Here is a 14,985-nt window from a genome sequence, read left to right as displayed (position 1 = left end):
ATGATTCGTATGGCTCGTTTTTGCAAAAGGAATATTGGATTGGTATTTGATTTGTAAGTGTTTCCCCATGACTCAACACAATATGTCATATATGGTACCATCAGAGAATGATATAAAGTAACCCTTCTTGCGGCAGTAGGTCTTTGGCTTTATACAAAATGGCTATAGTTTTTGACAATTTTGATTTCACATAATTTATATGTGGTTTCCAGCTAAGTTTATTATCAATTATAACACCTAAAAATTTATTCTCTGTTACTAACTCAATTTCCTTATTGTTTATAGTTAAATTTTTACATTTGGGTGCCTGTTTATTTCCAAATATAATACATTTAGTTTTCCCAAGGTTGAGTGACAACTTATTAGCGTCAAACGAAACCTTAAATTTTTCCAGTTCTTTCTCCACTATGTCCAGAAGCTGTTCAAGATTTTCACCACTACAGAACACAGTTGTATCATCCGCAAAAAGGACACATCTCAGTGAACTCGACGCCCAACTTATATCATTTATATAGATTAGAAATAACAAAGGACCCAGCACTGAGCCCTGCGGCACCCCACATGTGACATCCCTGAGTTCAGAATTTGTATTATTGAATTGAACATACTGAAATCTGCCTTGTAAATAACTAGCTATCCATTCATATGCCAGACCTCTGATTCCATATTTCTGCAGTTTAATTAATAGTATTCCATGGTTAATTGTGTCAAACGCTTTCTGTAAACCAAAAAAACACCTATTGTGTATTGTTTATTGTCAGTTGCAGTTGCTATACTTTCCACAAAGTCCATCAAAGCATGTGATGTAGTTCGAGACCTTCTGAATCCATATTGTTCTTCACAAATGATGTTATGCTTCAGTAAATAATCATTTAATCTTTTAGCAAATATTTTTTCCAAAATTTTGGAAAATTTGGCAGGAGTGATATAGGTCTATAATTAGAAAATGTGTGTTTGTCACCAGTTTTAAACAGAGGAATTACTTTGGCTATTTTTATTTGAGAAGGAAATTTACCAGTACTTAGTGACATATTGCAAATATAATTGAACGGTTTTACTATACAATCAATAACTTTTTTTTAATAAAGCCATATCCAAATGATTAAAATCAGTCGATTTCTTACTTTTTGAACCATGAACCAGATCAAGTATTTCCCTTTCATGAGTACCACCAATGAACATTGAAACAGATTTGTTAAATGTTGAATTATTTACCCAGAAGTTAGTAGTTGATGAGTCAATTTTACTGGCAAGATTTTTACCCACATTAACGAAGTATTCATTAAAGTGTTCAGCAATAGACTCGTCGTTATCAATCGTGATGTAGTTGTTACTCTGAAAAAATGAAGGATAATCTCTAGTTACTCTATTCTTTTTTACTATTTCATTTAATATGTTCCATGTGTTTTTGATGTTATTTCTATTTTTGACAAGTAACTCATTATAATATGTTTTTTTACTGAGTCTCATGATATTGATTAACTTATTCTTATATGTTTTATACTTACTTTCAGCTTCCTTAGTTCGTAGTTTTATGAATTGTTTATATAGTAAGTTTTTCTTTTTACATGCCCTCTGAAGCCCCTTAGTTATCCATGGTTTGTTGCTATATTGATTTCTATATATTTTGTCAACAAATGGACAGTGTTTATTATACAAACTGGAAAAAATGGAAATGAAAGCATCATATGACCTGTCAACATCATCAACAAAAACATCTGACCAATTCTGACTTGATAAATCCTCCCTTAAATTATCAATTGTTTCAGGTGTTAGTTTTCTACTCATGAATTTGATATTGCTTCGATACTTACAACAACCCTCCAATGCAAAGACTGAGAAAACTGGCAAGTGATCACTGATATCACTGACCAGTAGTCCCCCACTAAGATTACCGGATATAACGTTAGTTAAAATATTGTCAATGAGAGTTGTTGTATCCATAGTTATTCTGCTAGGATGAATGATGGTTGGAAACAGTCCTAAACAGTACAAGGTGTTTATAAATGAGGTAATTTGTGGATGATTGTGAGGGTTTAAAAAATCTATATTGAAATCTCCACAGACAAATAAATGCTTATTTCTGTTGATTTTGTTGTACATTCCTAAGATAATGTCTTCAAAGGTGTCAATATTTGTCCCAGGAGCTCTGTAAATGCAACTAACAACTATGTTTTTGGAGTTTATAGATGTCATTTCTACGGTAACACATTCCATGATGTTGTCCACTGTAAATGACATGTTGTTAATGAGTTTACAGTTATAATCTGACCTTACAAACAATGCAACGCCTCCGCCCCTTCTCGTCTGCCTATTAACCAGGAACAATTCATAACCATCAAGATATACCAGATCTTTATTATCCTCATTTAACCATGTTTCTGAAATTGCAATAACTGAAAAACGTTTTTTGGATGTTTTCAAACAATCATTAATAGTGGACAGATTACGAGAAAGACTTCTGCTGTTGAAATGTATAACTGAAAAATCTTCATCACTGATTTTATAATTTTTGAATTGTTCTTCTGTAAAATATTTGCACTGTCTCACAATATTCTCACTGAAAAATGTATCAGGATCATTTTCAGATTCGAAGGGGCGGTTAGCAGAGTTATTATAATTAAATGTATCTAGACAGAGCTCCTGGGCAGAAATAAACGGATCATTATCCTTAGTGATTATGTCTCTCTTGTCTCCGGGTGTAGATGATGTGGATGAGTGGGTTGCTCCAGTCTGCATCATGGTGCTGTGATGTGTTTGAGTCCTCATACCTATTGGTCATATTTGTCCAGATCCTCGCTTTAAGAAACACTATTGTTCATATTTGTCCAGCTCCTCGATGTTCCTTATTGCCATAACCTTTGCTTGTTCTGGTGATCCGTTCAGTTTGATGAATATTTTACAGTTTGAAGTCCATGTGTGCTGGATTTTTCCCTGTTTCTTCAAGAAGCGTGCTTTCCTGGCGATGTCGGCATTCCGTTTGGTGAGATGTTCATTGATGAATACGTTTGTCCCTTTCAGTTTTCTTCCTTGTTTTAACAGTGCTGTTTTGTGTTTTCTGTTGATGAATCTCATGATGACGGTTCGTTTATCACCGTCATTTCTCCGGGGCAGAGGGTGGCACGCTTCAATGTTATTTAAATCCATTTCTATACCTTTAGATAGGAGGAAATCAGCAACCTGTTTTTCCACAGAGCTGACCTCCTGTTCACTGGGCTCCCCTCCGCTCTCATCTGTTACCGCCCGTGCGTAGGACCGTGGTTTGATGTGAAGACCTGTGATGATGACGTCGTTAATTCTGGTGTACTGCTCCAATTCAGCCACTCTATTTTCCAGCTGCACCAGATGCCGGTCTTTCTCGGCGTTCTGGAGCCGTAATGCCTTCACCTCCTCCACCAGATCCATGATTGATTTCTGTTGCTGCTTCACAACAGAAATCTCCTCTGATAGAAAGTCCAGAGATTTTTTAATATCGTCGCCTTCCTCCGCTGTCAGAACCTTCTTAGGCCCCATGGTCGGCTTATGAGCAGCTTGTCGATCGCCGATGTTAACAGCCTGCGTTGTTTGTCACCGGGATGGATCTGCACTGCGCTGGTGCCGCGCGGCCTCGGTGTTTCCGCGCTGATGGATCCGCGGTGGCTGCACGAGGCCTCGGGGAAGCGGCACTCGTGACGTGCGGCTTTAATGACGCAGCGCGCGGCCTCGGTGAATTCACGTTGGGCGGGCCTCGGACGTTGTTGCTGTCCAGTCGCGGGGCTAAGTTGCCGGTTGAGGTGGTATTCCCACTGTCCGGGTTGGCAAACACCGGCGTGGCAGATGGCAACTACAAACACCACCTCTGAAAACTCAGGTACAAACTTTTTGCAGCTTGCTCTGACGACACGTAGCTCTCTAGTGGTGACGACACGCAGCTCTCTGACGACACGCAGCTCTCTGACGACACGCAGCTCTCTGACGACACGCAGCTCTCTGACGACACGCAGCTCTCTGACGACACGCAGCTCTCTGACGACACGCAGCTCTCTGACGACACGCAGCTCTCTGACGTCTGGGACTGATTGCTGAACAGTGGAATATCCAGATAAAATGCTGAAACCGACTTCTTCTGAAACTTCTCTGTTCTCTCACGACGTCCTGGATCAATAGAGCCTGAAATGTGGAGGTTTTCAGCTTGAAACAGGCTGACGACGGCGCCTGAGAGCGCTGCACGACATCTCGCACCGTGGGAAGTCCTTAAAGCGACAGTATCACCTCAGAATCTCTCATCAGCCATTAAAATTTTCACCGAAAACCAGCTTAATTTTTCGAACTGTGTCCACTTCAATGTGTCTCACAGGTTTAGAAAAACTTTTGATCAAACAAAGCGCCAGTCTCTCAGCAACTTCTCAGACAAAGGAATTCCGACAAGGGGCTGGACGACTCCTCCCACAAGGAGTGCTCACAGGCGAATGATGTCACCGACAGGCGTGGAAAAACTCACGCATGCGCACGAGGGTTCAAGCATGTCTGACGTAAAAACATATGAATGAAATCCATATAGTTTTTGAAAAAAATAAAAAGGACCTATACTTTATTGACAGACCTCGTAGTACGTGCATGTGCTAGTTTGTGCATGTATTATTCAAGCGGTGCACGTAATTTTATACTTCACTTGCACTGGTGCAGTTTTATCAACTATAAGCACCAGTAGAATTAATCAATAAAGGAATAAATAAGGGAAAAAAAACAATTTCCAGTGTGTTGTCTTTGTCTTCCCTGTGTTTTATGACTCTCACATATGGAGCGAGTTGCTGTGACGATTTGTTCACGCGGGCACATGAAAAAAAAAATGTATCTGCCGCTGCTGCCGTTCCTCCCTCAAACTTTGTCATAACCACACTGGACTTGCTTCGAGTTGCTTCATGTGGCGTCATGACGATGCAGGAATGTCTGCGTCAGGTGCACGCAGCAGGGGGCAGAGAGGAGGTGAGGATGCAGCCTGCAGGTTCTCTGCACAGAGAAGTCAGAGTGCAGTTTGGCTGCAGACAGACTGTGCACTCTGACTTCTAGTTTATATTTATTCTTGTGCTGAGCTGCAGGTCTGCGCTCTAAGTTCTGTTATAGTTTGTCTTTCCTCCTTTGACCGTGAGATGCACGCACGTGCACACGAATGAACTGTCAGTGAGTAAATGTGGAGATGTCTGGAGTTATAGTTGATGTGGACATGTCCTTTGTCTGGCAGTCAGTCTGTGAGCAGGACTTATGTCCTTTTTTAATCAATCAATCAATCAATCAATTTTTTTTATATAGCGCCAAATCACAACAAACAGTTGCCCCAAGGCGCTTTATATTGTAAGGCAAGGCCATACAATAATTATGTAAAACCCCAACGGTCAAAATGACCCCCTGTGAGCAAGCACTTGGCTACAGTGGGAAGGAAAAACTCCCTTTTAACAGGAAGAAACCTCCAGCAGAACCAGGCTCAGGGAGGGGCAGTCTTCTGCTGGGACTGGTTGGGGCTGAGGGAGAGAACCAGGAAAAAGACATGCTGTGGAGGGGAGCAGAGATCGATCACTAATGATTAAGTGCAGAGTGGTGCATACAGAGCAAAAAGAGAAAGAAACAGTGCATCATGGGAACACAGTGATGAGAGAGTTTGAGCAGAGAGCGAGGAACTAACAGCCTGCAGCTAGACAGTTTTTTTTCTTTCTTTTAATTGTTCACATGTGCGCATGCGAACGAATCGTCCTTGAGTGGACTGGAGTTGTCCGGACTTTTTATTGCATGTGGACATGTCCTGTCTCTGGCAACCAGTCTGTGAGCAGGACTTTCATGGATTTTATTTAAACACTTTTGTGAGAGAAGAACAGCGAGGAGCTGCAATCAGCATTTTTTTTTTCTGTGCTCTTTTTTGTGTGTGTAGTTTTCCTGCATTGTGTACACGGTGTAAAAACAATCCTGCGTGATTTATAGTTCAGGAACAATGGAACACAGCAGGAATCATAAATTGGCGTCGGGTAACGTTCTATTGTGAGGGTGTGGCTTCCAGTCACGCTGAGTAACATGTTGTTGCTCTGACTTGTGCTGAAACCACTTAATTTCTGTGTCAAACACTGGACGCAAACAAAAATTATCCATCCATCCATTTTCTTCCGCTTTATCCGAAGTCGGGTCGCGGGGGCAGCAGCTCAAGCAAAGCCGCCCAGACCTCCCGATCCACACACACCTCCTCCAGCTCCTCTGGGGGAACCCCAAAGCGTTCCCAAGCCAGCCGAGAGTTGTAGTCCCTCCAGCGTGTCCTGGGTCTAGCCCGGGGCCTCCTCCCAATGGGACGTGCCCGGAACACCTCTCCAGCGAGGCGTCCAGGGGGCATCCGGAAAAGATGCCTGAGCCACCTCAACTGACTCCTTTCGACGTGGAGGAGCAGCGGCTCGACTCCGAACTCCTCCCGAGTGACCGAGCTCCTCACCCTATCTCTAAGGGAGCGCCCAGCCACCCTGCGGAGGAAACTCATCTCGGATGCTTGTACTCGCGATCTCGTTCTTTCGGTCATGAGCCAAATCTCATGACCATAGGTGAGGATCGGAACATAGATTGATCGATAAATCAAGAGCTTTGCCCCCCTACTCAGCTCTCTCTTCACCACGACGGTCCAATAGAGCGACCGCATCACTGCAGACGCTGCACCGATCCATCTATCGAGCTCACGCTCCATCCGTCCCTCACTCGTGAACAAGACCCCGAGATACTTAAACTCCTCCACTTGAGGCAAGGACACTCCACCGACCTGAAGAGGGCAAAGCACCTTTTTCCGTTCGAGAACCATGGCCTCGGATTTGGAGGTGCTGATTTTCATCCCGGACGCTTCACACTCGGCTGCAAACCACCCCAGTGCACGCTGAAGGTCCTGATTTGACAAAGCCAATAGAACCACATCATCCGCAAATAGCAGAGACGAGATTCTGTGGTTCCCAAACCAGACCCCCTCTACACCCTGGCTGCGCCTAGAAATTCTGTCCATAAAAATAATGAACAGAACCGGTGACAAAGGGCAGCCCTGGTGGAGGCCAACGTGCACTGGAAACAGGTTTGACTTACTACTGGCAATGCGAACCAAGCTCCTGCTGCGGTCGTACAGGGACCGGATAGCCCTTAGCAAAGGACCCCGGACCCCGTACTCCCGGAGCACTCCCCACAGGGTGCCCCGAGGGACACGATCGAACGCCTTCTCCAGATCCACAAAACACATGTGAACTGGTTGGGCGAACTCCCATGAACCCTTGAGCACCCGATGGCCCCACCCTGGAGCCAGGCCTGGGGTTGGGGCTTGCGTGCGAGCACCTGGTAGTTGGGCCTTAGCCTATGGGGCCCGGCCGGGCTCAGCCCGAAAGAGCGACGTGGGCCTGCCCTCCTGTGGGTTCACCACCTGCAGAGGGGGCCATGGGGGTCGGGTGCAGAGAGGATTGTGTGGCGGTCGAGGGCAGGTGGCCCGGCAGCCCTGTCCACGCCCACAGCCCCTGGCTGTTGGGACGCAAACAAAAATTAAACATGTTTAATTTTTGGCGTGTGATTTGCTTCGTCCTTTGTGTCCCTCGTGCTGTTGTGGCATCGAGCTGCTTGTCACGGCAGTGAGTTGCTTCCACGCGGCGTTGTCATGACGACACACCACGCAACTGGAAGCAGCCCTGGTGTGAAAAAGGGGCTTTACGGGCCCAGAGAGGAAGAGTCTGACATATCGCCCACTATAATTATAGTGGGCGATTTTAACATCCACACAGATGCTGAGAATGACAGCCTCAACACTGCATTTAATCTATTATTAGACTCTATTGGCTTTGCTCAAAAAGTAAATGAGTCCACCCACCACTTTAATCATATCTTAGATCTTGTTCTGACTTATGGTATGGAAATAGAAGACTTAACAGTATTCCCTGAAAACTCCCTTCTGTCTGATCATTTTTTAATAACATTTACATTTACTCTGATGGACTACCCAGCAGTAGGGAATAAGTTTCATTACACTAGAAGTCTTTCAGAAAGCGCTGTAACTAGGTTTAAGGATATGATTCCTTCTTTATGTTCTCTAATGCCATATAACAACACAGTGCAGAGTAGCTACCTAAACTCTGTAAGGGAGATAGAGTATCTCGTCAATAGTTTTACATCCTCATTGAAGACAGCTTTGGATGCTGTAGCTCCTCTGAAAAAGAGAGCTTTAAATCAGAAGTGTCTGACTCCATGGTATAACTCTCAAACTCGTAGCTTAAAGCAGATAACCCGTAAGTTGGAGAGGAAATGGCGTCTCACTAATTTAGAAGATCTTCACTTAGCCTGGAAAAAGAGTCTGTTGCTCTATAAAAAAGCCCTCCGTAAAGCTAGGACATCTTTCTACTCATCACTAATTGAAGAAAATAAGAACAACCCCAGGTTTCTTTTCAGCACTGTAGCCAGGCTGACAAAGAGTCAGAGCTCTATTGAGCTGAGTATTCCATTAACTTTAACTAGTAATGAGTTCATGACTTTCTTTGCTAACAAAATTTTAACTATTAGAGAAAAAATTACTCATAACCATCCCAAAGACGTATCGTTATCTTTGGCTGCTTTCAGTGATGCCGGTATTTGGTTAGACTCTTTCTCTCCGATTGTTCTGTCTGAGTTATTTTCATTAGTTACTTCATCCAAACCATCAACATGTTTATTAGACCCCATTCCTACCAGGCTGCTCAAGGAATCCCTACCATTATTTAATGCTTCGATCTTAAATATGATCAATCTATCTTTGTTAGTTGGCTATGTACCACAGGCTTTTAAGGTGGCAGTAATTAAACCATTACTTAAAAAGCCATCACTTGACCCAGCTATCTTAGCTAATTATAGGCCAATCTCCAACCTTCCTTTTCTCTCAAAAATTCTTGAAAGGGTAGTTGTAAAACAGCTAACTGATCATCTGCAGAGGAATGGTCTATTTGAAGAGTTTCAGTCAGGTTTTAGAATTCATCATAGTACAGAAACAGCATTAGTGAAGGTTACAAATGATCTTCTTATGGCCTCGGACAGTGGACTCATCTCTGTGCTTGTTCTGTTAGACCTCAGTGCTGCTTTTGATACTGTTGACCATAAAATTTTATTACAGAGATTAGAGCATACCATAGGTATTAAAGGCACTGCGCTGCGGTGGTTTGAATCATATTTGTCTAATAGATTACAATTTGTTCATGTAAATGGGGAATCTTCTTCACAGACTAAAGTTAATTATGGAGTTCCACAAGGTTCTGTGCTAGGACCAATTTTATTCACTTTATATATGCTTCCCTTAGGCAGTATTATTAGACGGTATTGCTTAAATTTTCATTGTTACGCAGATGATACCCAGCTTTATCTATCCATGAAGCCAGACGACACACACCAATTAGCTAAACTGCAGGATTGTCTTACAGACATAAAGACATGGATGACCTCTAATTTCCTGCTTTTAAACTCAGATAAAACTGAAGTTATTGTACTTGGCCCCACAAATCTTAGAAACATGGTGTCTAACCAGATCCTTACTGTGGATGGCATTACCCTGACCTCTAGTAATACTGTGAGAAATCTTGGAGTCATTTTTGATCAGGATATGTCATTCAAAGCGCATATTAAACAAATATGTAGGACTGCTTTTTTGCATTTACGCAATATCTCTAAAATCAGAAAGGTCTTGTCTCAGAGTGATGCTGAAAAACTAATTCATGCATTTATTTCCTCTAGGCTGGACTATTGTAATTCATTATTATCAGGTTGTCCTAAAAGTTCCCTAAAAAGCCTTCAGTTAATTCAAAATGCTGCAGCTAGAGTGCTGACGGGGACTAGAAGGAGAGAGCATATCTCACCCATATTGGCCTCTCTTCATTGGCTTCCTGTTAATTCTAGAATAGAATTTAAAATTCTTCTTCTTACTTATAAGGTTTTGAATAATCAGGTCCCATCTTATCTTAGGGACCTCGTAGTACCATATCACCCCAATAGAGCGCTTCGCTCTCAGACTGCAGGCTTACTTGTAGTTCCTAGGGTTTGTAAGAGTAGAATGGGAGGCAGAGCCTTCAGCTTTCAGGCTCCTCTCCTGTGGAACCAGCTCCCAATTCAGATCAGGGAGACAGACACCCTCTCTACTTTTAAGATTAGGCTTAAAACTTTCCTTTTTGCTAAAGCTTATAGTTAGGGCTGGATCAGGTGACCCTGAACCATCCCTTAGTTATGCTGCTATAGACGTAGACTGCTGGGGGGTTCCCATGATGCACTGTTTCTTTCTCTTTTTGCTCTGTATGCACCACTCTGCATTTAATCATTAGTGATCGATCTCTGCTCCCCTCCACAGCATGTCTTTTTCCTGGTTCTCTCCCTCAGCCCCAACCAGTCCCAGCAGAAGACTGCCCCTCCCTGAGCCTGGTTCTGCTGGAGGTTTCTTCCTGTTAAAAGGGAGTTTTTCCTTCCCACTGTAGCCAAGTGCTTGCTCACAGGGGGTCGTCTTGACCGTTGGGGTTTTACATCATTATTGTATGGCCTTGCCTTACAATATAAAGCGCCTTGGGGCAACTGTTTGTTGTGATTTGGCGCTATATAAAAAAAAAATTGATTGATTGATTGATTGATATCGGAGGAGGAGTTTTAAGGTTGATATAAGACTGACTTTTGGTTGTGCAAATAATTTTTTTGTTACAAGCACCAGTGCAAGTAGGTTAAAAAAATGTATTTTGACCCCTGAAAATGTTTATGTAGTCTCTGTACTTTCTCACGTTATTCCCATCACTGCACGTTCTTCGCACATTTGACCAATTGTAGCCCTCCTCTGTGTGACACGTTCAGGGGCATCACAAAGAAACGGACACGTGAGGCCCATATGTCAAGTGCTGCTAAATAAAGATGCATGGGGTTGATGGTGGATGAAGTTCTACAAGTCCCCAGGTCAGGCACCCCAGACGGGTGTCACTGACCAAACGGTCCCCTCTAAAAATCGGTCCACCCTGTCTTCACTGCGCATGCGTCATTTCGGAGCTCAGCTGTGGTTCACTGATTATCACCTCGTTTCTGCTTCAGTCTGCCTCCAGTCATCATCTGTCTCAGCCACAGATATCTGAAGCTTTTCTGCAACAATCATTTTTAACAATCAGTTTATCAATATTCAAGTATTTATAGTTTTACATTTTGAAGTCCTTCATTAGTTTTTGTCTTAAGTTGGCAGGATTTGTGTCTGCAAATGATGGAGAATTCTTCTGACACCATTTAGACTCTCACGTTCTCTTGGGGATGACCCCGGACCACCTGAGCCGGTCTTCGGTCCTTCTGTGCGAGCGCCTGCATTATGACAGAAAATGAAACATTTGTCTCGTCTTGCTGCTGATCCCTCAGGTGACCTGGAACATGATTTGAAATCTGACTCCAGCCCAGAACGAGACCACACCCACAACAATGACATCAGCAAGAACCCTGAGGGTGGTGACGACACCAAGAGGAAGAAGAGAAAACCCTACCGACCCGGTGAGGACCCAGCGGTTCTCTTCCAAACCTTTCAGATGAGCTGAAGTTAAGCGATGGCGTCAAACTTCACTGTGCGTTTGTCCCCATCCAGGTATCGGTGGGTTCATGGTCCGACAGCGAGGAGGCAAATACGCTCCGAGTCGAATCAGACTGTGCAGAGGAGAGTCGACAGACGTGCTGCCCGGACACCAAGGTCAGAGTTCTCCAAAACAGACCGCGGTCCGGACCGCTGCTGTGATGACACAATACGAACAATGAAACTCACTTCTTTTCCGTTTAAGATCACATGAACACTGAGAGCGTTTAAAGATGCATGAGGTTCCAGTGGAAAAAGGCAAATACCATCAGAACGAGATGACAGTTGGAAAAGTGGGAAAAAAAATTGGTCCAGTTACAGAGCACCACCTAGTGTGGACTTCCTTCAGATTTGTAGAAAATTTTGATTTATTTATTTTACTTTCCTCACAGGAGAAATACATGGTTGAACAAGAGCAGAGGTGCCCAAGTTCGGTCCTCGAGATCTACCTTCCTGACACTGTGAGTTGTCTCCCTGCTCCAACACACCTGAACCCAATGAAAGACTCATTAAAAGTCTGCTAACGAGTCTTTCATTGGGTTCAGGTCTGTTGGAGCAGGGAGACAACTCACAGTGTCAGGAAGGTAGATCTCGAGGACCGAACATGGGCACCTCTGAACAAAAGCAGTCGAAGATTTCTGACATCCACCAATCTGGATCCGTATCACCTCCAAAATTCAGTGGGTTCTTCTGTGCCCTGATGTCTGTCTGTGGTGAAACTGTCACCAAAATCTGTGCACACACACAAACAAATAAGCGCCAATGATTTTATTACGTCCTTGGCGGACATAATAAGTTGTCATAAGATGATGTGCGCTTCAAAAGCTCATTAAAAGTTGTATTTTCCATAGCATTTAGAAAAAGGAGTGAATATTCAGATTTCCCTTTTCACCAGCAGAATCAACAAATCCACCATCAAACATTCTGTCATTTAAACATGAGACTTTTCCCGTGTCAGAGATCAGAAGTGATGCTAATGTCCAAAAACATCTGTGTTACCAGATACAGCTGATGGTTTCCAGCTCAAAAACAGCCAAAACACACAAAAATGTTGTAAATCATAGCTGTTTATTTTGGTCAGTTTTTGTCTCTGCTGCTTTGGCCAGCGTGTCATAAAAGCATCCATAAAAATCATAGAGCGATAAAACACAGGAGCCAATTAGCTACCACGAAGCCACATGATGACGTTGTGAAGCCTGCTGGCTTATTTCCTGTTCTTTTTTTTTCCAATTTAGCATTCAAATGTATTTTTAAAACCCACTCAAAGCCAGAATGCACAAAATGAAGTTGACTTTGCCAAATAGGTGGGCCTTCAGTGAGAACAGGAAGTGAACAGAGTGAAATACATATCTCTACTACCCAATGGCCATCAAATATGGCATCTGTCTATCTATCTGTCCATTTGTCTGTCTGTCTGCCTGTTCAACATAAGCCCAGTTCTACTGACAGTCTTCAAATTCCCATTCCTGGGACATAGACTTTGGACAAGTTCAAAGATGGCTAACCTTGACATATTTTAAGAAGTTTAAAAAGTCATATTCTGTTTCAATCTATTCTGGTTTGTTTTTGAGGGACAGGGGTGACAGCCTGTCAGAGTACAGTGGCACTGTGACATCACAGGCTAGTCTAGCTAGCTGCAAACTCTGTCTTGTTGGTGTGTAAATGTGTCCTCTTTGTCATATATTATGTAAACGCTCGTGATAAAGAAACACTTCTAAAACTGAAAATGCTGTTTTTGTAACCTGATAACATCTCTGGAGTCATTTACAAGACATTTTGTGAACATCAGCGTGCACGTTAATTTCTGCTAACTCAGAGCTAAGTTACTGGACTGGACCACCCACACCAACCACTTGTACAGGAAGAGACAGAACAGACTGGACTTCCTGAGGAGGCTGTGGACATTTAACATCTGCAGGAAACTCCTGTGGATGTTCTATCAGTCCGTAGTAGCCAGTGTCCTCTTTTACACCATGGTGTGCTGGGGGGGGCAGCACATCCAAAAGGACACATCCAGGCTGTACAAACTGATCAGATGGGCTGACACTGTGGTTGGTATGAAGCTGGACTTTCTGGTGACAGTGGCAGAGAACACTGGACAAACAGCTGGACATTCTGAACGATGCCAGTCAGCCTCTGCACACCATCACCAGCAACCAGAGGAACCTCTTCAGCCACAGACTCGTCCTTCCCAAGTGCAGGACCAACAGACTGAGAAACTCCTTTGACCCTCAGACCATCAGACTGTACAACTCCTCACTCAGGGGGAGGAGGAGACACAGGAAGACAGAGGATGGGAAGGAGAGCAACAGTAGGAGACAGTAAAATAGTATTGATCAGTATGTCTGGTATTTATATTTGCAATCTGTTTCTTTCTTTCTTTCTTTTTTTTTTTTTGCTTTCACTTTTGATACTCTGTGTGCTTCTTACCCTGTGTGCTGCTGTACAATGCTGCTGGATCCTCAATTTTCCTGATGGTGTCTTCCCAAGAGGTCAATAAAGTTCTATCTAATCTGATCTAATGTACATATTGTATGTCAGACAATAGGATCTTAATGATGAATGTAGCTGGTTCCACACGCTGGATCTGGTCCTTTCCTGCGGTCTGTCAGTAACTGATCTGGATGTTTGTGACTTTTGTTTCTCAGATCACTTTCCTGTTGTATTTTCTGTTGATTTGGCGCAGGCTGCAGTGCAGCCCTGTGCCTGCGCTCAGTGTCCTCGGGTTATGAACCCCTGTACTGCTGCTCAGTTTTCTGCTGCCTTTCAGCAGTTATGTGCTTCTTTTGAAGCCTCTGCCTGCGAGATAGAAGAGGTTGTTTCCTATGACATCAGATCAGTGCCAAAACCACACTCACGTAAAAAAATGCGTTCACACACAGATATTCACTGTGTGCTTGCAAATGATCACATCACGCACACAAATTATCACTACACTTGCGCAAATTATGTCTGCGCACACAAGGACCAGCGCACCCCCCCGGCCACTCAAAGTTGACTTCTGCTCGCGCACACAGAATTCTTGCTCTCTCGCTTGAAGCTTATGGCACTATGGGGGAGGGAACCAGGTCGGCACTGGCTCTGCTGTGATTTGCCGTCTCCAGAGAGCAAGGTTTGATTGACAGCCCTCCTCTGACGTGGAAGTCGGTCTTAGACAACGGCGTTAAGCGATTATCAGCTCGTTTCTGCTTAAAACTTCACTCCAGTCATCATCTGTCTCAGCAGCAGATCTCTGAAGCTTCTGTACAACGATCATTTCCACATAAATTCAGCATCATTTCATAACAAATTAGAGAAAGTCCTAAAAAATCGCCTCCTGATACTCGTCTGCAGACTGACTCTGTGCACCCAAACCCATAATAATGTGATCATTAACCATCAGATGACAAATTAAAACCTCTTAAATCACGTGCAAA

At 43.4% G+C, this 14,985-nt stretch overlaps 1 protein-coding gene across 1 annotated transcript in view; it reads left to right on the top strand.

Moving 5' to 3' along the window:
- The window catches only part of LOC117505783, a 283,549-nt gene that overhangs the window by 152,489 nt on the left and 116,075 nt on the right, over nt 1-14,985 (top strand). Inside the window, 2 exon segments of the mRNA XM_034165323.1 lie at nt 11,365-11,493; nt 11,585-11,686. Coding sequence (XP_034021214.1) covers nt 11,365-11,493; nt 11,585-11,686 — 231 coding nt within the window.

The sequence above is a fragment of the Thalassophryne amazonica genome, unplaced genomic scaffold, assembly GCF_902500255.1.
Source record: "Thalassophryne amazonica unplaced genomic scaffold, fThaAma1.1, whole genome shotgun sequence".
Classification (NCBI taxonomy): domain Eukaryota; kingdom Metazoa; phylum Chordata; class Actinopteri; order Batrachoidiformes; family Batrachoididae; genus Thalassophryne; species Thalassophryne amazonica.
Note: the sequence above shows the minus strand (reverse complement) of the source record. Positions and strands in the feature narration are given on the sequence as shown.